The following is a 27,646-nucleotide window of genomic DNA, read 5'->3' on the forward strand; positions in this document are numbered from 1 at the left end:
AACGTTTTACAATACGATACGACGGAACTTTATTTATCCCAGGAGGGAAATTGATCTGCCAACGGTCATAAAACACAGAATCCATGAAACATGAAACTAAAGTGACGAGTGGGGTCATGCAAAGATTGGGGGGGGAGGAGGAGGAGGGTGGGGAGGGAGTCAGTCTACCCAACGACAGAAGGGGGAGGAGTTGTACCGTTTGATAACCACAGGGAAGAAGGATCTCCTGTGGCGTTCTGTGCTGCATCGTGGTGGAACCAGTCTGTTGCTGAAGGTGCTCCTCAGGTTGACCAGTGTGTCAGGGGGAGGGGGTGAGCTGTATTATCCAGGATGCTCCGCAGTTTGAGGAGCATCCTCCCCTCCAAGACCACCTCCCGTGAATCCAAGTCCGCCCCCAGGACGGAGCCAGCCTTCCTGATGACGTTTGTTGATCTTATTGGCGTCTTGCCCGATACAAGCACAAGACGTCAGAGCAAGCCCCGTGACCCTCCCCAAGCAAGGATGTTCACTCCTCCCTCGTCATGAAGGTACTGATGACCTTCGCACTGACAACTGACAACAGTTTGCGCTGCAGTTCTTTGCTTCTACTATTTAACCAACGTTGCTTCTACTTCAGAATGGGAGTCATTCCAACCTCAGCCACCAAAGCTGTGGGATGCAGAAGGCACCAGTGTGCGCACATGCATATTTGGAAGCAAAACTCCAAGACATATATTATAAGAAAATAACTGCAGATGCTGGTACAAATCGAAGGTATTTATTCACAAAATGCTGGAGTAACTCAGCAGGTCAGGCAGCATCTCAGGAGAGAAGGAATGGGTGACGTTTCGGGTCGAGACCCTTCTTCATCTGAAACGTTTTCCTATTCCTTTTCTCCAGAGATGCTGCCTGTCCCGCAGAGTGAAAGACAAAGATAGAGTGGATGTTGAAAGGATGTTTCCACTGGTGGGAGAGTCTACTCCAGCATTTTGTGCCTACTTTCGATTTAAACCAGCAACTGCAGTTTTTTTTTCAATAGACACTAGGTGCAGGAGGAGGACATTTGGCCCTTCGAGCCAGCATCGCCATTCAATGTGATCATGGCTGATCATTCTCAATCAGTACCCCGTTCCTGCCTTCTCCCCATACCCCCTGACTCCGCTATCCTTAAGAGCTCTATCTAGCTCTCTCTTGAATGCATTCAGAGAATTGGCCTCCACTGCCTTCTGAGGCAGAGAATTCCACAGATTCACAACTCTCTGACTGAAAAGGTTTTTCCTCATCTCAGTTCTAAATGGCCTACCCCTTATTCTTGAACTGTGGCCCCTGGTTCTGGACTCCCCCAACATTGGGAACATGTTTCCTGCCTCTAACGTGTCCAACCTCTTAATAATCTTATATGTTTCCTACTAAGATTCAATAGGAACCTGAGGGGTAACTTTTTCACACAAAGGGTGGTGGGTGTATGGAACAAGCTGCCAGAGGAGGTAGTTGAGGCAGGGACTATCCCAACGTTTAAGAAGCAGTTGGACGGGTACATGGATAGGACAGGTTTGGAGAGATATGGACCAAACGTGGGCAGGTGGGACTAGTATAGCTGGGACATGTTGGCCGGTGTGGGCAAGTTGGGTCGAAGTTTCCACACTGTGTCACTGTATAATTAGAGAAGTTTTTAATTCTTATTCCACTGAGACTAATTGATTGAATTCTGTATAGTTCATGTTCACAACATGACCTTAATCTTTATGCAAACTTTACTTTAACTTTGTACGACCAGCACTAACCTGTGGTGCTCACCAGGTACTTTGATTTGACCACATATGTGTCCCCTTCGTGAAACTGTCCAATGCTCTGCTTCGGCAATCTGCTGTAGTCAAATTCAAGTATGTGCCACACGTCAACCGAGAGATTAGTGATCTCAAACTGCCTTCCATCCTCTCCCTCGACAACGCCATGGCCACGGCCAATGTTCAGCCCATCCAGCGCTGTTCCAACTGGGGCTGGCGACAGAGGTATCATCAGGGTCACATCGTATGGCTTTAGGTCAATCCCATGCTCCAGCTACACAGGGAGAGAGTGAAAGTTAGACGCCGATTGCATTTCAGCTCGAGTCAATTTGAGCTTTAAAGGATAATAAAACACTGCTCTGCTATCGTATCAAAAACGGAGGAATTTAGACAATAGACAACAGGTGCAGGAGGAGGCCATTCGGCCCTTCGAGCCAACACCGCCATTCAATGTGATCATGGCTGATCATTCTCAATCAGTACCCCGTTCCTGCCTTCTCCCCATACCACCTGACTCCGCTATCCTTAAGAGCTCTATTTAGCACTCTCTTGAATGCATTCAGAGAATTGGCCTCCACTGCCTTCTGAGGCAGAGAATTCCACAGATTCACAACTCTCTGAGTGAAAAAGTTTTTCCTCATCTCTGTTCTAAATGGTCTACCCCTTATTCTTAAACTGTGGCCCCTGGTTCTGGACTCCCCCAACATTGGGAACATGTTTCCTGCCTCTAACGTGTCCAACCCCTTAATAATCTTAAACGTTTCGATAAGATCCCCTCTCATCCTTCTAAATCCTTTCCTTTTGCATTTCGGAAGCATAAGAAGTTCCTATCTCAATTGTCACAGTATTTAAATGAAATAATGATTGGTATCATTTTTGTTGGTTAACAAATTACTACTTCATTTTCTTACTGCTTTATTTTGTTCATTTTGTACATGAGCAACTAACTGAACCAGAAAGAGATGGTATTTGCTAATTATGAGCTCTTAATTGTAGTTTTCTTTGAAACTAATAATGGATTACTTTCAAAGGACAGCTTTCGGGGGGAATTAATGATGAATTAGTAAAGCTGGATGGGAAATAATCACAAAATACTCAATCAGACAGTTTGTGCAGGAAGGAACTGCAGATGCTGGTTTACACCGAAGACAGACACAAAATGCTGGACTCAACGGGACGGGCAGCATCTTTGACTAGAATCAATGGTGACGTTTCGGGTCGAGACCCTTCTTCAGACTGAGAGTCAGGGGACACAGAGATAAGGAAGTGTAAGGTGTGAAAACGAGACATCAAAGGGGATGGAGCTCAAGGAAAAGGTAGAATAGATCATTGTTAGCTCGGGAGAAGGTGACAACAAAGCATACAGAGATAAAATGTAATCAGGGGGACAGTCAGACTGGTCGGAGAACTAGGAAAGGGGAGGGATGGAGAGAGAGAGAGGGAAAGCAAGGGTTACTTGAAGTTAGAAAAGACAATATTCATACAGCTGGGATGTAAGACAATAACTGCAGATGCTGGTACAAATCGAAGGTATTTATTCACAAAATGCTGGAGTAACAAGGGTTTCGACCCGAAACGTCACCCATTCCTTCTCTCCTGAGATGCTGCCTGACCTGCTGAGTTACTCCAGCATTTTGTGAATAAATACCAGCTGGGATGTAAGCTACCCAAGCGAAATATGAGGTGCTGTTCCTCCAGTTTGTGTTGGGTCTCACTCTGACAGTGGAGGAGGCCCAGGACAGAAAGGTCAGTGTGGGAATGGGAGGGGGAGTTAAAGTGTTTGGCAACCGGGAGATCGGGTAGTTTTAGGCGGACTGAGCGGACAGAATTTACACCAAAGTCCCAACACACAGCAAAACCCACAAATGCATTTGAAGGAAATTATGAGTTGTTTTTTTAACCGGTTTGACATCTTTCTAATTGAACTGTAGGCATGGAGTGCTAATTTTCAAAACCTTGGCGGTGATGCAAGTTTTAAAAACAAAAGTAAAACTTTAGATTTATGACAGTAAATTGATGCAGAAAAACCTGATAAAGGCTCGTACATATATAATACAACCTGAACAATCCTGTGCATAGGATTCTAACGTCACCTTGATCAATATTAAAAGTTTGAATTCATTTCATTAACAGGTCCATAGTTTACACCAGTAAAATCTTCAAATGATTAGGAAGTTAACGGAAAAAAATGATCACAGATAATTATTTTCATTCTTGATCAACGGGCTTGTGGTGTCTTTTAGTTTAGAGATAGAGCGCGGAAACAGGCCCTTCGGCCCGCCGGGTCCGCGCCGACCAGCGATCCCCGCACATTAACACTATCCTATACCCACGAGGGACGATTTAAAAAAAAACATTTACCAAGCCAATTCACCTACAAACCTGTACGTCTTTGGAGTGTGGGAGGAAACCGAAGATCTCGGAGAAAACCCACGCTGGTCACGGGGAGAACGTACAAAAACTCCGTACAGACGGCGCCCGTAGTCGGGATCGAACCCGGGTCTCCGGCGCTGCATTCGCTGTGAAGCAGCAACTCTGCCGCTGCGACACCCTTTGTTTTTGTTTGTTGTCTTCTTTGGGTTTTTTTCCACATCTGACACCCCCACCAAACAAAATCATTGTGCCGCCTCATCTTCTTTCTCTATCTCAAAACATGGAGAAACAAATTCCTCAGCTTGCCCGACTTGCCAGTCCGAAGAAGGGTCTTGACCCGAAAAACGTCGGCCATTCCTTCTCTCCAAAGATGCTGCCTGTCCCGCTGAGTTACTCCAGCATTTTGTGTCTATCTTCAGTCACACCCATCAGTATATATCCTAGATTTCCTGCCCGCACATTATTTATAATTTTCTGACTTCTTTCGTTTCCGTTAAAATATTCAACCTTCAATAACGTTTTTTTAACTTCAAATCTGAAAGCTGATTAGCAAGTTCAAACGGGGACCATTTGCTGAGATGGGGTGCTCTGAATCGAAGGATTAACAAACGTCATCAGCAAGGCTGGCTCCATCCTGGGGGCGGAGTTGGATTCACGGGAGGTGGTCTTGGAGGGGAGGATGCTCCTCAAACTGCGGAGCATCCTGGACAATACAGCTCACCCCCTCCACGACACACTGGTCAACCTGAGGAGCACCTTCAGCAACAGACTGGTTCCACCGAGATGCAGCACAGAACGCCACAGGAGATCCTTCTTCCCTGTGGCTATCAAACTGTACAACTCCTCCCCCTTCTGTCGTGGGGTAGACTGAGACTGACTACCCTTCCCCCCCCCCCCCCCCCGCTCCCCCAATCTTTGCACATCCCCCAAGCCTTTCCATTCGTCTCTTTAACTTCGTGTTTCATGTGCAGTTTTGGTCTCCAAATTTGAGGAAGGACATTCTTGCTATTGAGGGAGTGCAGAGTAGGTTCACTAGGTTAATTCCCGGAATGGCGGGACTGTCATATGTTGAAAGACTGGAGCATCTAGGCTTGTATACACTGGAATTTTGAAGGATGAGAGGGGATCTTATTGAAACATATAAGATTATTAAGGGGTTGGACACGTTAGAGGCAGGAAACATGTTCCTGATGTTGGGGGAATCCCGAACCAGGGGCCACAGTTTAAGAATAAGGGGTAGGCCATTTAGAACGGAGATGAGGAAAAACATTTTCACTCAGAGAGTTGTGAAGCTGTGGAACTCTGCCTCAGAAGGCAGTGGAGGTCAATTCCTCGGATACTTTCAAGAGAGAGTTAGATAGAGCTCTTAATGATAGCGGAGTCAGGGGGTATAGGGAGAGGGCAGGAACGGGGTAGTGATTGTGGACGATCAGCCATGATCACGGTGAATGGCGGTGCTGGCTCGAAGGGCCGAATGGCCTCCTCCTGCACCTATTGTTTTTTGTCTATTGTGAGGTAAAATATGCGGGGATTTGATGGGAATACGGAGAGAATAAAATGGGATTAGCGTAGAATTTGTGTAAATGGCTGATGGATGGATGGATGGCGTAAACTTTGAGGCTTTTAAGGGCTCAGGGAATCAGGGGATATGGGGAAAAAAAACGGAACGGGGTACTGATTGTGGATGATCAGCCATGATCATACTGAATGGCGGTGCTGACTCGAAGGGCCGAATGGCCTACTCCTGCACCTATTTTCTCTGTTTCCATGGGCCAGAGGGTCTTTTTCCACATTGCGCAATCTCCATATTTTTTAGCCTACCAGTGCCAACGACTTGTGGCAACACGAGGATAACCTTACATTCCTATCAAGAATTATAACGAGAAAAACATATTGGTCAAGCCTGTCAAGGCCCAAGGGACATGCAGCAGAGCTAAGAAATTATAAGAAGATAACTACAGATGCTGGTACAAATCGAAGGTTTTTATTCACAAAATGCTGGAGCAACTCAGCGGGTCAAGCAGCATCTCGGGAGAGAAGGAATGGGTGATGTTTCGGGTCGAGACCCTTCTTCAGACTGAAGAAGGGTCTCGACCCGAAACATCACCCATTCCTTCTCTCCCGAGATGCTGCCTGACCCGCTGAGTTACTCCAGCATTTTGTGAATAAAGAGCTAAGAAATTAACTGAAAGGCAGATGTGCAATTAGAGCAGTTATGTGCCTCAGTTGGCGCTGTGCAGAGAAGTATTACTGCCATATTGGAAAAAGCCTGAAATAGTACCTGATCAGAGCACTCAAGTGAAAAGCTTTATGGAAAACGATGAATCGGTGAGGCGATAGAATTTCTGTAAACTGTAAAAACTTCCTGGCTCTTAAAACTGTGGTCATGTGGTAAAGCTGTGGTCATGTGATTGATTATTGCCGATGTGCCAGAATTTACCCACGTCTGCGACCCCTTGATCTTTTCAAAAAGGGGTCACTTTATTGCTTCGCTAACAAGGCCATGGAAGGGGTTGGACAGGCTAGATGCAGGAAGATTGTTCCCGATGTTGGGGAAGTCCAGAACAAGGGGTCACAGTTTAAGGATAAGGGGGAAGTCTTTTAGGACCGAGATGAAAAAGTTTTTTTCCACACAGAGAGTGGTGAATCTGTGGAATTCTCTGCCACAGAAGGTAGTTGAGGCCAGTTCATTGGCTATATTTAAGAGGGAGTTAGATGTGCCCTTGTGGCTAAAGGGATCAGGGGGTATGGAGAGAAGGCAGGTACGGGATACTGAGTTGGATGATCAGCCATGATCACATTGAATGGCGGTGCAGGCTCGAAGGGCCGAATGGCCTACTCCTGCACCTATTTTCTATGTTTCTATGTAAGAGTGTTACCTTCTGTTCATCTTCAATGGCAGCTTTTGGCGAGAGCTTCTTTGAGTCAAGCCAGTCCAGGAATTTTTCCTTGAACAAAATCGTTTCATTGTGTTCGGTCAACCTGCCAAAAATAGCCCAATCAGGACGGCCTTGACCTTTCCTGTGCTCGGAAGAAATAAAACAGCTGGTTAGTTTCGATACGGGCACATTGCTCATAGTGTCAAATAGCCTCTGCTAGGCCGTTGGCATCCTGCGATGATATAATGGATTCTGTCATTGCTAAATCTTCTGGAGCACTGTCGATGGAAGTAGAGGAAAGGCACAGTCTATCGAGTCTGAGCAAAGACTTGATAGAAGTACAGGTGCTCCTGGACTTACGATGGGGTTACGTTGCGATCGGCTCATCGTAAATCGAAAATATCGTGAGTCGAAAACGCATATCGCTAGACCGGGAAAAGATCAAAATTCAGAGTACGGTTTCTACTGAATGGGTGTCGCTTTTGCACCTTCGTAAAGTCGAGACATCGCAAGTCGAAGCATCGCAAGTCGAGGGGCATCTGTATATAAAATTATGAGGGGCATAGATTGGGTAGACAGACAGAGTGGAAATGTTCCCCCAGGGTGGGAATGTCCAACACCAGGGGGGCACAGCTATAAGGTGAGAGGGGGGAAGTTTAAGGGAGATTTGCAGGGGAAAGGTTTTCCTACGCAGAGAGTGGCGGGGGACCTAGAACACACTGCCAGGGGTGGTGGTGGTGGAGGCAGATTACGATAGTGGCATTTAAGATGCTTCCGCATAGGCACATGGAAGTACAGGGATTAGAGGGATATGGATCATGTGCAGGCAGATGAGATCGGTTTAAATTGGCATCATATTTGGCACAAACATTGTGGGCCGAAGGGCCAGTTTCTCAGCTGCATCGTTCTATGCTACACAAGGAAAGTGTGGACGGCCTGAATTATACCTCAGAAACAAAGGCAGTTTTGGGGAGGATTTTATTAAAAAGTAAAAATGTACAAGAGGCTTGGGTACAATGGAGAAGTTGCTCCTTCAGCAGAGAGATTAACAACGAGTGCCACAGATTTAAATTGTGTAGGAAGGAACTGCAGATGCTGGTTTACAATGAAGATAGACACAAATGCTGAGGTAACTCAGCGGGACAGGCAGCATCTCTGAATAGAAGGAATGGGTGACGTTTGGGGTTGAGACCCTTCTTCAGACTGAGATATAAACGGATTGGTAGGACAGGGGTTAGAGGCCGAGGAAGATGGTTTTCATCAGCAGGTGGTGGGGCCCAAAATTAACTGCCGGAAAATATAGCTGCCCAAAATCACATGTGAAAGTACTTTAGTTAGGATATATTCACAAAATGCTGGAGTAACTCAGCAGGTCAGGCAGCATCTCAGGAGAGAAGGAATGGGTGACGTTTCGGGTCGAGACCCTTCTTCAGACTGATGTCAGGGGGGCGAGACAAAGGAAGGATATAGGTGGAGACAGGAAGATAGGGGGAGATCTGGGAAGGGGGAGGGGAAGAGAGGGACAGAGGAACTATCTAAAGTTGGAGAAGTCAATGTTCATACCACTGGGCTGCAAGCTGCCCAAGCGAAATATGAGGTGCTGTTCCTCCAATTTCCGGTGGGCCTCACTATGGCACTGGAGGAGGCCCATGACAGAAAGGTCAGACTGGGAATGGGAGGGGGAGTGGAAGTGCTCAGCCACTAGGAGATCAGATTGGTTAACGCGGACCGAGCGCAGGTGTTGAGCGAAGCGATCCCCGAGCCTGCGTTTGGTTTCGCCGATGTAAAGAAGCTGACATCTAGAGCAGCGGATGCAATAGATGAGGTTGGAGGAGGTGCAGGTGAACCTCTGTCTCACCTGGAAAGACTGTTTGGGTCCTTGGATGGAGTTGAGGGGGGAGGTAAAGGGACAGGTGTCACATCTTCTGCGGTTGCAGGGGAAAGTGCCCGGGGATGGGGTGGTTTGGGTAGGAAGGGATGAGTGGACCAGGGAGTTACGGAGGGAACGGTCTCTGCGGAACGTAGAGAGGGGAGGAGATGGGAAGATGGTGGGGTCCCGTTGTAGGTGACGGAAATGTTGGCGGATGATTTGTTGGATCCGCTGGCTGGTGGGGTGGAAGGTGAGAACGAGGGGGATTCTGTCCTTGTTACGAATGGGGGGAGGGGGAGCAAGAGCGGAGCTGTGGGATGTATATTCTTGCTGTGTGCCATTGCTCGCTAAGTGTCAGACCAAATTGTGAGCCAGATAGGCTGGACTGTACATTCAATAAGAACGATAGACACAAAATGCAGGAGTAACTCAACGGGACAGGCAGCATCTCGGGAGAGAAGGAACGGGTGACGTTTCGAGAAGAGTCACCCATTCCTTCTCTCCAGAGATGCTGCCTGTCCCGCTGAGTTACTCCAGCATTTTGTGTCTACCTAGGGTGTAAACCAGCATCTGCAGTTCCTTCTTACCAAAGATACTAGAGGAGCAAGATGGACCACTACGTTGAAATCGCCTGTACTGAAGTGTAGTACGCAAAGGAGTGGAACGTCCGCCATTTTAGTAAGCAAAACCCGCCGTTCGCTATGCCTCTCGTAGTGTAATCAGTGTTTTGGGGCAACAGTGTGTGTGATGATTTCATAAAAATGCAGAATACATCTCATCTATCAACTCACAGATTTTTGTTATTTTTCTTTTTAAATGTTTCTGCAAGTTTCTGCCCACTAAAATGGCGCCGTGACATACTATGGTTTTAGAGTCGAGTGGTCTATCTTGCTCCTCTAGTATCTTTGCTTCTTACACTGTGCATTCAATAAAGGCAGATTTAACTCCCACCTCTTAAAATTAAGGCCATATTTTAAAAAGCTCTTGTAGAATTCTGCATTTGAAGAGTTATTGCGAAAAGGTGCTGTAAGATTTATTATTATTTAATCATTGAAATAAATAACTCTTCACTTTTAATTACAGTTCGAGAAAGGTAACTGGTAAGTTGGAAATCAAAAGATTGGCACATTCAATGGAATAGATTTACTTTAGCTTCTCCAAGTTCCGTATTTCCCTATTAAATGTCAACTGGGAGATATAACTTGTCATTTATTAGTTACTGCATTAAAGCTTATTAAATTACAGTGCCCTTCATAATGTTTGGGAGAGAGTATTATCTGAATGGTGTCAAGTTAAGAAAAGGGGACGTACAACGAGATCTGGGTGTCCTAGTGCATCAGTCACTGAAAGGAAGCATGCAGGTACAGCAGGCAGTGAAGAAAGCCAATGGAATGTTGGCCTTCATAACAAGAGGAGTTGAGTATAGGAGCAAAGAGGCCCTTCTGCAGTTATACAGGGCCCTAGTGAGACCGCACCTGGAGTACTGTGTGTAGTTTTGGTCTCCAAATTTGAGGAAGGATATTCTTGCTATTGAGGGTATGCAGCGTAGGTTTACTAGGTTAATTCCCGGAATGGCGGGACTGTCATATGTTGAAAGACTGGAGCGACTAGGCTTGTATACACTGGAATTTAGAAGGATGAGAGGAGATCTTATCGAAACGTATAAGATTATTAAGGGGTTGGACACGTTAGAGGCAGGAAACATGTTCCCAATGTTGGGGGAGTCCAGAACAAGGGGCCACAGTTTAAGAATAAGGGGTAGGACATTTAGAACTGAGATGAGGAAAAACTTTTTCAGTCAGAGAGTTGTAAATTCTCTGCCTCAGAAGGCAGTGGAGGCCAATTCTCTGAATGCATTCAAGAGAGAGCTCGATAGAGCTCTTAAGGATAGCGGAGTCAGGGGGTATGGGGAGAAGGCAGGAACGGGGTACTGATTGAGAATGATCAGCCATGATCACATTGAATGGCGGTGCTGGCTCGAAGGGCCGAATGGCCTCCTCCTGCACCTATTGTCTATTGACAAACATGGATAGACACAAAAAGCTGGAGTAACTCAGCGGGTCAGTCAGCATCTCTGGATAGAAGGAATGGGTGACGTTTTGGGTCGAGATCCTTCTTCAGACTGAGTGTCAGGGGAGAGGGAAGCGGGAGATATAGACGGCGATGTAGAGAGATGGAGAACAAACGAATGAAAGATATGCAGAAAAAGTATCGATGAGAACGGAGACAGGCCATTGTTAGCTGTTTGGTCCACGAATCAAAAAAGAGGAAGGTACCTTGGTATCAGAGGATTACATTCGCCAGGATCCAGAGGGTTGATGTCACAGTTTGTGTAGTCAAAGGTCCCGTTCCACAAATGCTTTGCCAGCTGGAATGCCACTTTCCGTTGAGCCAGGGTGACTTCCTTCCCGTGCCACACGTACACCTCACTGCCAAAGTCGAACACCAGCACCTAGGGGAATCAGAACGGGAGTGAAAGGCCCGGATAGAGTGGATGTGGAGAGGGTGTTTCCAGTGGAGGGAGAGGTTATCCACTTTGGTGGTAAGAATAGGAAGGCAGATTATTATCTGAATGGTGTCAAGTTAGGAAAAGGGGGCGTACAACGAGATCTGGGTGTCCTAGTGCATCAGTCACTGAAAGGAAGCATGCAGGTACAGCAGGCAGTGAAGAAAGCCAACGGAATGTTGGCCTTCATAACAAGAGGAGTTGAGTATAGGAGCAAAGAGGTCCTTCTGCAGTTGTACAGGGCCCTAGTGAGACCGCACCTGGAGTACTGTGTGCAGTTTTGGTCTCCAAATTTGAGGAAGGATATTCTTGCTATTGAGGGCGTGCAGCGTAGGTTTACTAGGTTAATTCCCGGAATGGCGGGACTGTCGTATGTTGAAAGACTGGAGCGACTAGGCTTGTATACACTGGAATTTAGAAGGATGAGAGGGGATCTTATCGAAACATAAGATTATTAAGGGGTTGGACACGTTAGAGGCAGGAAACATGTTCCCAATGTTGAGGGAGTCCAGAACCAGGGGCCACAGTTTAAGAATAAGGGGTAGGCCGTTTAGAACGGAGATGAGGAAAAACCTTTTTAGTCAGAGAGTTGCAAATCAGTGGAATTCTCTGCCTCAGAAGGCAGTGGAGGCCAATTCTCTGAATGCATTCAAGAGAGAGCTAGATAGAGCTCTTAAGGATAGCGGAGTCAGGGGGTATGGGGAGAAGGCAGGAACAGGGTACTGATTGAGAATGATCAGCCATGATCACATTGAATGGTGGTACTGGCTCGAAGGGCCGAATGGCCTACTCCTAGACCTATTGTCTATTGTCTATTGAGAGTCTAGGAGCAGTGGTCATAGCCTCAGAATTAAAGGACGTTCCTGGGGAGAAAGCAGGAGATTTGGGGTTTGGAGGGAGAGATAGATCGGCCATGATTGAATGGCGGAGTAGACTTGATGGGCAGAATGGCCCAATTCTACTCCTATCCCTTATGACCGTATGAGGTGAGGAGGAATTTCTTTAGTCAGAGGGTGGTGAATCTGTAGAATTCAATGCCACAGAAGGCTGTGGCGGCCTGGTCAATGGATTCCATCCTGGGGGCAGAGTTGAAGTCACGGGAGGTGGTCTTGGAGGGGAGGATGCTCCTCAAACTGCAGAGCGTCCTGGACAACACAGCTCACCCCCTCCATGACACACTGGTCAACCCTGAGGAGCACCTTCAGCAAGACTGGTTCCACCGAGATGCAGCACAGAACGCCACAGGAGATCCTTCTTCCCTGTGGCTGTCAAACTGTACAACTCCTCCCCCTTCTGTCATGGGGCAGACTGAAACTGAGTCCCCTTCCCCCCCTCCCCCCCAATCTTTGCACCTCTCCAATCATGGACTTTCCACTCATAACTTTAATTACATTTTCATGTATTTTTGTGATGTTTTATGACTGTTGGCTGACCAACTTCCCTCCTGGGATAAATACAGTTTTTTCATAAGTGATAGGAGGAGAATTAGGTCATTCGACCTATCAAGTCTACTCCGCCATTCAATCATAGTTGATCTATCTCTCCCTCCCAACCACATTCTCCTGCCTTCTCCACATAATCCTTGACGCTCGTCCTAATCAAGAATCTATCAAGCTCCGCTTGAAAAACATCCATTCTCATCTATCCTCATCTCCTTTCTAAAGGTACGTCATTTTAATCTGGGGCTATGCCCTCTGGTCCTAGACTCTCCCACTGGTGGAAACATCTTCTTTATCTTTCACTATTCAGTAAGTCTACTCCACCATTCAATCAACCCCTCTACCTCTCAACCCCTCTCGCGCCTTCTCCCCATAACCCCTGATACCCATAACCCCTGACACCATACTAATGAAGCATATGTAGGAAGGAGACACAAAGTTATATCATATCGTATCATATTGGTACAGGTGTCAAGGGTTATGGGGAGAAGGCAGGAGAATGGGGTTAGGAGGGAGAGATAGATCAACCATGAATGAATGGCAGTGTAGACTTGATGGGCCGAATGGCCTAATTCTGCTCCTATCACTTATCTATATACTACAACTCTCGTTTGTTTGTTTGTTTGTTTGTTTGTTTGTTTGTTTGTTCCTGAACTACAGCCAAAACGGTACACGATAGCGTGACAATTTTAGGCCCACCTTACTCAACGTCGTCCCTTTGGTGCCAAAGGAAGAAGTTTCATTGAAATCGGTGTTATATTTTAAAAGTTATTCACATTTTAAAGTTTAAATCTATCTGCTAGGGAGGGAAGAGGGAGGGTGGGAGGGAAGGAGGTGGAGGGAGGGGGGAGGAGACGGGGGGTTGAGGGGGATGGAGTGGGGGGGGGGGAAAGGGGGATGGAGTGGGGGGGAGGAGAAAGGGGGTTGGGGAGGGGGAAGGGGAAAGGGGGTGGGGAGGGGAAGAGAGGGGGAAGGGAGGGAGGAGGGAGGAGGGAGGAGAGGGTGCTGCATCAATGCAGGAGAGGTTTGGGCCCAACGGGTCCACTTGGTCTAGTGAACTTATAAAATTGCATAGAACTACATAAAACTACATATCTACAGAAACTAATGGAAATTGTACTGTAGCACAAAGAATTCAAGTTGGAGATTGCCTCAAAGTGAGTTATTAACTTAAGGTCAGCAATCATGCACAGCTTGGCTCTCCTGCAGTCCTTCCTCAAACACCTCCCTTTCGTTTCGCACACAGTCACAATCAAAGTATCATTTTCATAAGCAACATGCAAAGTACCACAAGAATGCAAGCATTGTTTCCATCTTCGGTTTAAGCCAGCATCTGCAGTTCTTTCCTACACACTAGGAAGCAAGATGGTGAGACCGCATTTCGAATACTGTGTTCGGTTCTGGGCACCATGTTACAGGAAAGATATTGTCAAGCTTGAAAGGGTTCGGAAACGATTTACGAGGGTGTTGCCAGGACCAGAGGGTGCGAGCTACAGGGAGAGGTTAAGTCGGCTGGGTTTCTATTCCTTGGAGCGCAGGAGGATGAGGGGTGATCTTATAGAGGTGTATAAAATCATGAGAGGAATAGATCGGGTAGATGCACAGAGTCTCTTACCCAGAGTAGGGGAATCGAGGACATAGGCTCAAGGTGAAGGGGAAAAGATTTAATAGGAATCCGAGGGGTAATTTTTTCAAACAGAGGGTGGTGGGTGTGTGGAACAAGCTGCCAGAGGAGGTAGTGGAGGCTGGGACTATCCCAACGTTTAAGAAACAGTTGGACAGGTACATGGATAGGACAGGTTTCAGGGGGTTATGGACCAAGCGCAGGCAAGTGGGACTAGGTTAGCTGGGACATTGTTGGCCGGTGTGGGCGAGTTGGGCCGAAGGGCCTGTTTCCGCACTGTATGCAGCTTTTCAGCTTCTGGGCAGGAATAATGCAGCTCCTGTTCTGCAGAACAAAATGATAGAGAGTGAAAATTCAGCCACTGGTGGAAGCCTTTCACGTTTCAATATGTCCAGCTATAAATGCTCATGCTCAGAAATTCCCTCCTTGCACGTCCCTGCTACACTTCCATTTAATAACACTGCGTACCCGTGCCACGCAAGAACACCTGGAGGCTCGAATGTTGAAAACATTATGTACTGTAAAGGGTGGCGCAGCGGTAGAGTTGCTGCCTTGCAGCGCCAGAGAACCGGGTTCGATCCCGACTACGGGTGCTGCCTGTTCGGAGTTTGTATGCTCTCCCTGTGACACAGTTTAATAATAAGGGGTAGTAGGCCATTTAGGACTGAGATGAGGTAAAACGTTTTCACCCAGAGAGTTGTGAATCTGTGGAATTCTCTGTTACAGAAGGCAGTGGAGGCCGATTCACTGGATGTTTTCAAGAGAGGGTTAGATTTAGCTCTTGGGGCTAACGGAATCAAAGGATATGGGGAAAAAGCAGGAACGGGGTCTTAGGGAATCTTAGGGAATATGTTCACACAGATCCACACTTGGGATCCGTTCCAATTCTAGGTTCCATTTATTCTGAAGGTCTGAAGAAGGGTCTCGACCTGAAACGTCACCTATTCCTCCTATCCAGAGATGCTGCCTGTCCCGCTGAGTTACCCCAGTTTTTTTGTCGTCTGCGTTTCTATTTATTCTTGCTGCTTTTCCCCTTGATGCAACTACAGTGCTTCGGCTAGGTAAATAAGACCAACACATTTGTAGGAGCCAATTGTGTTTGTGCTAGCTGTTTCAGCATATTATATTATTTTGTATCCTGCTGTATTATTTTTGGACACTCGGGCATCTTTTTTCACACAGAGAGTGGTGAATCTGTGGAATTCTCTGCCACAGAAGGTAGTTGAGGCCAGTTCATTGGCTATATTTAAGAGTGAGTTAGATGTGGCCCTTGTGGCTAAAGGGATCAGGGGCTATGGAGAGAAGGCAGGTACGGGATACTGAGTTGGATGATCAGCCGTGATCATATTGAATGGCGGTGCAGGCACGAAAGGCCGAATGGCCTACTCCTGCTCCTATTGTCTATGTTTCTAGGTTTGTCATGAGATGAATACATATAAGGGGATAATGGACTGGGAGGAGCCAGAATTAGAAGTACATCTGGGAATGCAGAGACGGGAGGCGTCCGACACAGGGAGTATGGCGAGATACAGTCCTTACCAGACCCGCGACGACGAGAGCCGAAAGCTTGGGGGAGATACAGACCTGTTTGTATTACTACTTCAATAAACGACTAACTGAACTGAAAAATACGTTTGGATAATCTCTTCGTTGGTTTGCGTCAAGCTGCACTCCCACTCCCCGTGTAGCGACGGCAAGCGGAAAGGACTTTATTGGAAAGGACTGAAGTTGCCATCACAACATTCATAGGCCACGTGAACCAGGGGTGGGAAAAAAACCCCCAGAGATTTCTCTTCTCCTGCTTTATCTGACAAGTACTTACATCTTTTGAATTAAGCAAAGCGCAGCGCGGTATCTTTCCCCAGAAGTCATCGTCGGGGACGAGTTTATCATCCACGAGACGGTAAATGCAGTTGGTTTCTACGATTGCACTTTCATACATTTCATCTTCATCGGGATTTCCTGCTCCTAGGAGAGAAACAAAGCATCATCATTAGACGCACAGCCACTTTGCAAAACTACAGGCACACAGCCAGATTCACCATCAGGCGAAGACCATCAGATATCATCTATACAGCAGGGGGGGAGAACGGCAGAGAAGAGAATGGATCTATCAGACTGAGCGGATGGATTATGTTTTATAATTAAATTGCCCAGAGCATTTTTCAAGACCCAAGCAAACTTCATTGCTTCTCGGTGATCTCTCTGTCCATGTCCACTAATAAATGCAGTACTCAGACATCCGCACTTTCTGCATTGCAGAGTCAGAGTTAGGCCGTCTTAACAGTCTGAAGAAGGGTCTCGACCCGAAACGTCACCCATTCCTTCTCTCCCGAGATGCTGCCTGACCTGCTGAGTTACTCCAGCATTTTGTGAATAAATCGATTTGTACCAGCATCTGCAGTTATTTTCTTATACGTCTTAACATAAATTTCTTGTCAAAGCCAACCGTTTTGCCCAGCTGCACTATTCCCATTTGCCCAAATAAGGACCGTATTCTTCTATACCTCGTGTGTAGGAAGGAACTGCAGATGCTGGTCGACACGGAAGATAGACACAAAAAGCTGGAGTAACTCAGCGGGGCAGGCGGCATCTCTGGGGAGAAGGAATGGGTGACGTTTCGGATGGAGACCCTTCTTCAGACTGAGAGTCAGGGGAAAGGGAAACGAGAGATATAGACGACGGTGTAGATAGATAAAGAACAAATGGATGAAAGATAACTAAAAAAAGTAACGATGATAAAGGAAACTGGAGCTGTGGGCTAGGTGAAACTGAGTTACAGACAATGAGATTCAACAAGACAACTTTACAACTTAACTCTTGCTTTCCCTCTCTCTCCGTCTCTCCCCCACCCAAGTCGTACCAGCTTCAAAGTCGTCTTGTTGAGTCTCATTGTCTATAACTCGTTTTCACCTAGGCCACAGCTGACAATGGCCTGTTTCCTTCATCATCGTTACCTTTTTTGCGCATCGTTCATTCATTTGTTCTATATCTCTCTACATCACCGTCGACATCTCTCGTTTCCCTTTCCCCTGACTCTCAGTCTGGAGAAGGGTCGCTGGACTAGTGGACATAGGTTTAAGGTGAAGGGGAAAAGATTTAATAGGAATCTGAGGGGTAACATTTTCACACAAAGGGTGGTGGGTGTATGGAGCGAGCTGCCAGAGGAGGTAGTTGAGGCTGGGACTATCACAACGTTTAAGAAACAGTTGGACAGGCACATGGATAGGACAGGTTTGGAGGGATATGGACCAAACGCAGGCAGGTGTGATTAGTGTAGCTGGGACATGTTGGCCGGTGTGGGCGTTGGGTCGAAGGGCCTGTTTCCACACAGTATCAGTCTATGAGTCTATGACCACTGTCTTCTCAAGGGAAATTTGAGGTGGGCAATCTAAGATTTGCCATTGACTAATTGGGTTTCTCATTTAAACAAGAGAGATCAAGCATTATTGGGCAGATAGTGACACAGCTAGTAGAACTGTTGTCTCACGGTACTGTACCCGGGTTTGATCCTGACCCTGGTGCTGCCCCTGTGGAGCACGCATATTCTCCGTGTAAAAGCATAGGTTTCCTCCCGAAGAAAGGCCTCGACCAGAAACGGGTCTGAAGAAGGGTCTCGACCAGAAACATCACCTATTCCTTTTCTCCAGAGATGCTGCCTGACCCACTGAGTTACTAATGCCATTGGCTCTTTGCTGAGTGTTTATTCCTTGCCAACCAGCACCTTAACCAAACGGCCGTTATCATCCAAGAGCATTGACACTGAATGTTGTCAGGTTATCCGATTTCAGTGGATGCCAAAGACTAGTTTTATCATCAGGACTCACCAAGAGTTGGATATTGCATGGATATGATAGTCTTATCGGAAATCAGCTAGCCCAATTAGGATTCAACAAGTGATTTCATCCAGCATTCAAAGACTGACAATAGACGCAGGAGGAGGCCATTCGGCCCTTCGAGCCAGCACCGCCATTCAATGTGATCATGGCTGATCTTTCTCAATCAGTACCTCGTTCCTGCCTTCTCCCCATACCCCTGACTCCGCTATCCTTAAGAGCTCTATCGAGCTCTCTCTTGAATGCATTCAGAGAATTGGCCTCCACTGCCTTCTGAGGCAGAGAATTCCACAGATTCGCAACTCTCTGACTGAAAAAGTTTTTCCTCATCTCAGTTCTAGATGGCCTACCCCTTATTCTTAAACTGTGGCCCCTTGTTCTGGACTCCCCCAACATTGGGAACATGTTTCCTGCCTCTAACGTGTCCAACCCCTTGATAATCTTATACGTTTCGATAAGATCTCCTCTCATCCTTCTAAATTCCAGTGTATACAAGCCTAGTCGCTCCAGTCTTTCAACATGACAGTCCCGCCATTCCGGGAATTAACCTAGTAAACCTATGCTGCACGCCCTCAATAGCAAGAATATCCTTCCTCAACAGGACTGATTGAGCATATCAAAGATTCAAATGTATAGGCTAGGTTTTTTGGAAAGCCAAAAAACCTATCCTGCGGTCTTAATTGTAAGTGAGAGTAATATATAGTTAAAAAAATATATAAATGTTTCTCACTCCGACACCCATTTTCACTTCTATACAAGATGTTCAAGGTTGTGAGCCTCTTTGAAACAATGAAACATTTCCTTTTTGTAGATTCCGTCTGTTTTTAACATTTCAATATGGAAGGAACATTGCAATAAAATCTAAGATACAAGTAGAGTTGCTGCCTTGCAGCGCCGGAGACCCGGGTTCGATCCCGACCATGGGTGCTGTCTGTACGGAGTTTGTACGTTCTCCCCGTGACCTGCGTGGGTTTTTTTTTCCGAGATCTTCGGTTTTCTCCCACGCTCCAAAGACCTACAGGTTTGTAAGTTGATTGGCTTGGTACAAGTGTAAATTGTCCCTAGTGTGTGTGTGCGTAGGATAGAGTTAATGCGCGGGGATGGCTGGTCGGCGCGGACATGATGTTTCCGCGCTGTATCTCTAAACTAAACTGAGCTAAACCAAACAAGGGTGTTTCACTACCTTGGTAGCTTGACTGACCACCCAAGAGTCTCCAGAAATCTTTGGCTGTCTTGGTATGGGTGTTAATTCCTTCTTCTATTGCAGCCACATACGGCGCTCTGCAGCCAAGATCCCTCTTAGTCTGAATAAACGATGCTAGCTCCGATGCCTGAAAAAACAAAAGTGAAATTAGGAAATCCAAAAACTCAACGTTATATAAAAGGTTATATTTCCGTCGGCAAGGTGACATCGCGGTAGAGCCACTGCCTTACAATAAGACAATAGACAATAGGTGCAGGAGGAGGCCATTCGGCCCTTCGAGCCATCACTGTCATTCAATGTGATCATGGCTGATCATTCTCAATCAGTACCCCGTTCCTGCCTTCTCCCCATACCCCCTGACTCCGCTATCCTTAAGAGCTCTATCTAGCTCTCTCTTGAAAGCATCCAGAGAGCTGGCCTTCACGGACGAGGGTGGAGGAGGGGGAGGGTGAGGGGGGAAGAGGGGAGGGGAATGAATACTTGAAATTAGCTCTCTCAAGCTCTCTCTGAATGCATTCAAGAGAGAGCTAGATAGAGCTCTTAAGGATAGTGGAGTCAAGGGGTATGCGGAGAAGGCAGGAACGAGGTACTGATTGAGAATGATCAGCCATGATCACATTGAATGGTGGTGTTGGCTCGAAGGGCCGAATGGCCTCCTCCTGCACCTATTGTCTATTGTCTATAGAGAAATTAATGTTCATATCGCTGGGTTTTATAAGCTGCCCTAGCGAAATATGAGGTGCTGTTCACTCTGACAGTGGAGGAGGCCCAGGAGAGAAAGGTCAGTGTGGGAACAGGGAGGGGAGTTAGAATGTTTGGCAACCAGGAGATCGTGTGGGCCAAGGCGGACTGAGCGCAGGTGTTCAGCGAAATGATCGGCAAGTCTATGCTTAGTCTCACCGATATATAGGTGCCCCTGGAACACTGGATACGGTAGATGAGGTTGGAAGAGGTGGAAATGAACCTCTGCCTCACCTGAAGAAATCTGAAGAAGGGTCTCGACCCGAAACGTCACCCATTCCTTCTCTCCTGAGATGCTGCCTGACCTGCTGAGTTACTCCAGCATTTTGTGAATAAATACCTGAAAGGACTGCTGGGGTCCCAGCAGGAGGGGTAAGGACGGGTGTTGTATCTCCTGCGGTTGCAGGCTTCTTGTCACCTCCAGTTACATCCCCACCCCACCAAATCTACTTCCAGTCTGAAGAGGGGTTCTAACCGGAAACTTTACCTATTCTTTTTCTCCAGAGACGCTGCCTGACCTGCTGAGTTACTCCAGCATTTTGTGTAAGACAATAACTGCAGATGCTGGTACAAATCGAAGGTATTTATTCACAAAATGCTGGAGTAACTCAGCGGGTCAGGCAGCATCTCAGGAGAGAAGGAATGGGTGACGTTTCGGGTCGAGACCCTTCTTCAGACTGAAGTAAGGGTCTCGACCCGAAATGTCACCCATTCCTTCTTCAGACTGAAGAAAGGGTCTCGACCCGAAATGTCACCCATTCCTTCTCTCCTGAGATGCTGCCTGACCTGCTGAGTTACTCCAGCATTTTGTGCCTATCGTCGATATAACCAGCATCTGCAGTTCCTTCCTGCACATGACGGTGCCCCATTTTGTTTTCTCGACCGGCAGTTTAGACAAAAATACAGCAAATGACAGCAGGGAGCAACTTGTACAACAATCTACACTTGCAGGACCTGCTAGAATGCACTATATATCGACGGGCTTTAGTAAAATCCACGAGCTATTCCTGGTTGCTTGGTAGCTCACAGCATCCCTTGCAACATGCAGAAAGAAATGGAGCAGAATGGGCTAAACTTCTGTTCATTGTTCTGTGTTCTCTATGCAGCACCTCTGAACTTTGTACCTGGTCAAGAAGGCTTTTGGTATATTGGACTCTATCAATCAGGATATTAGGTATAAAAGTTGAGGCAATAAATTATCCCTCGGTAGAGTTGCTGCCTTACAGCGAATGCAGCGCCGGAGACCCGGGTTCCATCCCGACCAAGGGTGCTGTCTGTACGGAGTTTGTACGTTCTCCCCGTGACTGCGTGGGTTTTCTCCGAGATCTTCGGCTTCCTCCCACACTCCAAAGACGTACAGGTTTATAGGTTAATTGGCTGGGTGTGTGTGCAAATTGTCCCTGGTGTGTGTAGGATAGTGTTAGTGTGTGGGGATCGCTGGTCGGCGCGGTCCCGGTGGGCCGAAGGGCCTGTTTCTGCGCTGTATCGCTAAACTATACTAAACACTAATTAATTACTTTTAACATCATTAATTACGTACGGGTTTGTAGGTTAACTGGCTTGGTATTAACATAAATTGTAACGTAGTGTGTGTAGGATAGTGTTGATGTGTGGGGATCGCTGGGCGGAGTGGACTTGATGGGCCGAAGGGCCCGTTTCCGCGCTGTGTCTTTAAATTGAAACTGATCTCACTGCTCCATAAATGCTGTATCCTGAGGAAGTTTGTGCATCCTGTTGGCTACATTAGTCTCTTCACAGCCTCTTAAATGACAGGAAAGCCTTAGATCTAGGTAGGTCACCAAACAGGCCCATGAAACTGGCACTTACTGAAATCCTTGCACACATACATCAGGCAGGAAGGACTGTCTCTGCGTAACGGGAAAGATTTTCTATAAACAACCTTAAGATTTATGTTTGTGAAAGAGGTTCGGAACGTTTGAAGACACATCACGGAATCTGTTTGCACAGACCTTTTCCCGAGTCTGCAGACTGACCTTAGCTTTCTCGATCACGTTGGTGAATTCTCCTGTCCACAGAAAGCAGTGCTGAGGAGACAACAGCAGGAAGCAGTCTCCACTATTCAACGAAGATGCCCTCGGTTCCACTAATCTGGTTTGGATGTGCCTTCGACCTGGGAATCAAGTTGGAAATGACGTCAATTCAACGTTAGGACCTACGTGTCTGCTTGCAACATGCTTAAAGCCCAGCGACTATAAAACATCGTGCTAGTTTACAACTCAGCGGGTCAGGCAGCATCTTTGGAGGAGAGGAATAGGTGACGGTTCGAGGTGGAGACCCTTCTTCATACTGATTTTTTTAAGATTTTTTAGATTTAGAGATACAGCGCAGAAACAGGCCCTTCGGCCCACCGGGTCCGCGCCGCCCAGCGATCCCCGCACATTAACACTATCCTACACCCACTAGGGACAATTTTTAACATTTGCCCAGCCAATTAACCTACAAACCTGCACGTCTTTGGAGTGTGGGAGGAAAGCGAAGATCTCGGAGAAAACCCACGGGGAGAACGTACAAACTCCGTACAGTACAGCACCCGTGGTCAGGATCGAACCCGGGTCTCTGGCACTGCATTCGCTGTAAGGCAGCATCTCTACCGCTGCGCCACCGTCTCAACCCAAAACGTCACCTATTCCTTTTTTATCCAGAGATGCTGCCCGACCCGCTGAGTTGCTCCAGCTTTTTGTGTCTCTCTTTGGTGTAAACCAGCATCTGCAGTTCCTTCTTATAAATTGGTAGTTTGCAACTTCAGTTACAACAATTTCACCGTAAAATATAGCAAGCAAACTGTAGTTACATTCCGTAATTGTAACAGCTGGAAAATTAGGTTTTAATCTATTTTAAATAGTCAACTGACTTCTGGGCTGAAGCCTTGCGTGCAATGTAGATGCCTTCTGCCTTTCAGATCTCATTGTACCAGGTTAGGTATAATATTGTCCAGAGGATGTATAATGATGTTATATTTTGTCCAAGCTGCAGAATGTATCACAAGGTCATAAGTGATAGGAGCAGAATTAGGCCATTCGGCCCATCAAGTCTACTCCGCCACTCAATCATGGCTGAACTATCTCTCCCTCCTAACCCCCATTCTCCTGCCTTCTTCCCATAACCCCTGACACCCGTACCAATCAAGAATCTATCTATCTCTGCCTTAAAAATATCCACAGACTTGGCCTCCACAGCCTTCTGTGGCAAAGAATTCCACAGATTCACCACCCTCTGACTATAGCATTTTCTCCTCATCTCATTCCTAAAAGAACGTCCTTTAATTCTGAGGCTTTGACCTCTGGTCCGAGACTCTCCCACTAGTGGAAACATCCTCTCCACGTCCACTCTATGGAGTTCGAATCATTCTCATTTCTGAATGCAATTGCCAAAGTAACAGAATAAAGGGCAGATTTCAGAAGGAATGCCAGACCCTAGTGCAGGCCCAAACACCCATTTAAAAAGGGAGAACTTAAGAACTTGAGAAAAAGAATAAACCTTCCCACGTCACCGTTTCTCATTTCCCTTTCCCCTGACTCTCAGTCCATCTCCAATTTAAACCAGCATCTGCAGTTCCTTCCTACAAACTTTTTAAAAAAACTCTCCAGATATCCTAAAGTGCCTCAAAAGGGCGGTCACGGTGGCGCAGCGGTAGAGTTGCTGCCTTACAGCGAATGCAGCGCCAGAGACCCGGGTTCGATCCCGACTACGGGCGCCGTCTGTACGGAGTTTGTACGTTCTCCCCGTGAACCGCGTGGGTTTTCTCCGAGATCTTCAGTTTCCTCCCACACTCCAAAGACGTATGGGTTTGTAGGTGAATTAGACAATAGACAATAGGTGCAGGAGTAGGCCATTCGGCCCTTCGAGCCAGCACCACCATTCAATGTGATCATGGCTGATCATTCTCAATCAGTACCCCGTTCCTGCCTTCTCCCCATACCCCCTGACTCCGCTATCCTTAAGAGCTCTATCTAGCTCTCTCTTGAATGCATTCATAGAATTGGCCTCCACTGCCTTCTGAGGCAGTGAATTCCAGATTTACAACTCTCTGACTGAAAAAGTTTTTCCTCATCTCCTTTCTAAATGGCCTACCCCTTATTCTTAAACTGTGCCCCCTGGTTCTGGACTCCCCCAACATTGGGAACATGTTTCTTGCCTCTAACGTGTCCAACCCCTTAATAATCTTATACGTTTCGATAAGATCCCCTCTCATCCTTCTAAATTCCAGTGGATACAAGCCTAGCCGCTCCAGTCTTTCAACATATGACAGTCCCGCCATTCCGGGAATTAACCTAGAAAACCTACGCTGCACGCCCTCAATAGCAAGAAGAATTGACTTGGTAAATGTAAAAAATGTCCCTAGTGTGTGTAGGATGGTGTGAATGTGCGGGGATCGCTGGTCAGCGCGGACCCGATGGGCCGAAGGGCCTGTTTCTCTAAACTAAACTGTATATCTAAGCTAAACTAAAATCTAATTAATTACTTTTAACATAATTAATTACTTACTTTTAACAACTATTACAATGTTCAAAAAGATGCACAGAGCAGCAGACTACTAAGAGATGGAGACACACAACGTCTGAGACAGGGAGGGCAAATTAAAGCTCAAGATCACCCATGCGGACTGAACGACGGTGCTCTGCACAGCAGTCACCCACTCTATGTTAGATTCACCTACCATAAGGACCATATTGGGAATAATATGTAGGACGGAACTGCAGATGCTGGTTTAAACCGAAGATAAGACACAAAAAGCTGGAGCAATTCAGCGGGACAGGCAGCATATATGGAGAAAAGGAATGGGTGACGTTTCGGGTCGAGAACCTATTTCAGACTGATTAGGGATAATGGAAACGAGAGGTATAGATGATGATATGGAGATATAAAGAAAAGATAAGCAAAAAAGTAACGATGATAAAGGAAAATGGTCTGTTTCCTTTATCATCGTTACTCTTTTGCAGAGCTTTTATTCATTGTTCTTTATCCCTTGATACGATACAAAAGGACAAATTATTTCATTTCATATTTGAATATTTATATGATATTGAAATTTTACATAATTCCCAGTCAGTTCACAAAAGACCCCATTATCCACAATCTGCTGTAACATGACCCTGCAAAGTCCCAGTGCAAGACATTAGCTTTTTTTCACTGCAAGACATTATACCAATTTTCTTTTATCTAAAGTGCATCGAAAACCAATCTCCCAAATCATCACACAAAAGATACTGATCAAAATCAAACTTGGACATTTTGAGGTCACGTTATTCCTTCTGACCCTCGTCTGCACACAAATGCCAGCGGACTGGATTTTGTTAATGGGCATCAAACTGACCATTGACATTGTTCACGGTGGCGCAGCGGTAGAGTTGCTGCCTTACAGCGCGTGCAGTTCTGGAGACCCGGGTTCGATCCCGACTACGGGCGCTGTCTGTACGGAGTTTGTACGTTCTCCCCGTGACCTGCGTGGGTTTTCTCCGGGATCTTCGGTTTCCTCGCGCACTCCAAAGACGTGCAGGTTTGTCGGTTAATTTGTTTGGTGTAAATGTAAATCGTCCCCAGTGTGTGTGTGTAGGATAGAGTTAAGGGCCTGTCCACCTTAGGCGATTTTAAGGCGACTGCCGGTGACTAGGCTGTCGCCGAACGTTTGCCGGGGGTGTCGCGGGCATGATCGTGAGGATTCTTCAATGAATCGTAGTGGATCTCGGCGCGTCACGGAAATATTTACCTGCTAGAACTTACTCGGCGACAGCTGGCTTGTCGCCAGGTATGGTAGCTTATTGCGGGCGCTGTCTGTCGCATGCTGTCCCCAGGTTTGCTAGGTTGTCGCAGATACATTTAGAAGCACGTAATATTAAATTAAGAAAAGGCATTTGAAGATACCAGAAGATAGTTTTGTTTAACCAATTTATTTACCGTCAGGACATTTGACAGGTAGATTGGAGGCGACAGTTTGACGGTCAGGTAAGCGTGGGAATTTTGCGATGTTTCCGAAGACGGTGTAATCTCTTATCCAGGTGCTAGTTTCACAAAAAAAGTAACTTGTATCGACCTGACTCGGCATTGTCGTGGTCATTGTCGTAGGGTAGAAGAAAATTTTGGCGATCTGTTACGACTTTGACAGTCGCCGGCAGTCGCCTTAAAAACCGCGTAACTGGGACAGGCCCTTTAATGTGCGGGGGTCGCTGGTCAGTGCGGACTCGGTGGGCCGAAGGGCCTGTTGCCGTGCTGTATCTCTAAACTAAACTAAGCAAATTTTCACATAAGCTATTTTTCATCTTAATGCTTTAAAAAGGACTTAGACAATAGACAATCAGTGCAGGAGGAGGCCATTCGGCCCTTCGAGCCAGCACCGCCATTCAATGTGATCATGGCTGATCATTCTCAATCAGTACCCCGTTCCTGCCTTCTCCCCATACCCCCTGACTCCGCCATCCTTAAGAGCTCTATCTAGCTCTCTCTTGAATGCATTCAGAGAATTGGCCTCCACTGCCTTCTGAGGCAGAGAATTCCACAGATTCACAACTCTCTGACTGAAAAAGTTTTTCCTCATCTCAGTTCTAAATGGCCTACCCCTTATTCTTAAACTTGTGCCCCCTGGTTCTGGAACTTGTTTAGATTTAAGCTGCTCTGCACACTGTCAAAGATTGCATGGGGACATTGGAGCACTGTTATTTTTAAAAATAACATGGGAATTTGTGCAGGAGATAATAAAGTAATGGCTTCTGACCTTTGATTTGCAGCAACATCAGCTTTTTGTATGGCACGGCGCTGTTGTTTGACACTTGTTCCGTTGAATTCACGTTGCGCAGGTTGATGCTGCTGAAGTCCTCTTTGCTGGCCAGCCCAGCCAGTGCAATTTCCGAAAAGTTGGAGTTTTTTGACACTGATAAAAAGATAAAAAAGAAAATGAATGTCACAAGAAGATATACAAAAGCCAGACTTGCATGGGAAAGTGCTCCTCTGGACATTAAACAAAAAAGATTCACACTCAGTGAAATTATACTGTGAACTGCAGGCAGCTCTGTTGTATTACGGAACAATGTGCTAGTCAGTTAATGCAGAGCAGGTTGCTTTGAACAGACTAGAAACTATTGACTGGATCATCCATTTTAGTTACTTTTTGATGAGGTAATAAACGTTGAGCAGGAGAGTGGCACGTCGGACTGACCACTTCAGTTCAGGTCCTGACTTCAGATGCTGTTTGTGTGGAGTTTGCATGCTCTGCAAGTGACTGTGTGGGTTGCTTCTGGGCGCTCCGATTTCCTCACACAAGACGGACACAAAAAGCTGGAGGTACTCAGCCGGGTCTGACGGCGTCTTTGGAGAGAAGGAACAGGTGACGTTTCGGGTTGAGACCCTTCTTCACACGGAGTCAAGATTGTTTGATTGCCATGTGTACCAACAA

General features: G+C 46.6%; 1 protein-coding gene across 2 annotated transcripts in view; it reads right to left on the bottom strand.

The window, feature by feature from the left end:
- The window catches only part of svila (supervillin a), a 351,300-nt gene that overhangs the window by 39,844 nt on the left and 283,810 nt on the right, over window positions 1-27,646 (bottom strand). For both annotated transcript variants that reach the window (XM_078425640.1, XM_078425650.1), the window contains 7 exons: window positions 26,969-27,124; window positions 22,233-22,369; window positions 19,477-19,624; window positions 16,280-16,425; window positions 11,165-11,340; window positions 7,019-7,160; window positions 1,764-2,040 (listed from right to left, as the gene is read on the bottom strand). In XM_078425640.1, the coding sequence (XP_078281766.1) occupies window positions 1,764-2,040; window positions 7,019-7,160; window positions 11,165-11,340; window positions 16,280-16,425; window positions 19,477-19,624; window positions 22,233-22,369; window positions 26,969-27,124 (1,182 nt within the window). The remainder of the gene's footprint in view (window positions 1-1,763; window positions 2,041-7,018; window positions 7,161-11,164; window positions 11,341-16,279; window positions 16,426-19,476; window positions 19,625-22,232; window positions 22,370-26,968; window positions 27,125-27,646) is intronic.

The sequence above is a fragment of the Rhinoraja longicauda genome, chromosome 2 (assembly GCF_053455715.1).
Source record: "Rhinoraja longicauda isolate Sanriku21f chromosome 2, sRhiLon1.1, whole genome shotgun sequence".
Taxonomy (NCBI): domain Eukaryota; kingdom Metazoa; phylum Chordata; class Chondrichthyes; order Rajiformes; family Arhynchobatidae; genus Rhinoraja; species Rhinoraja longicauda.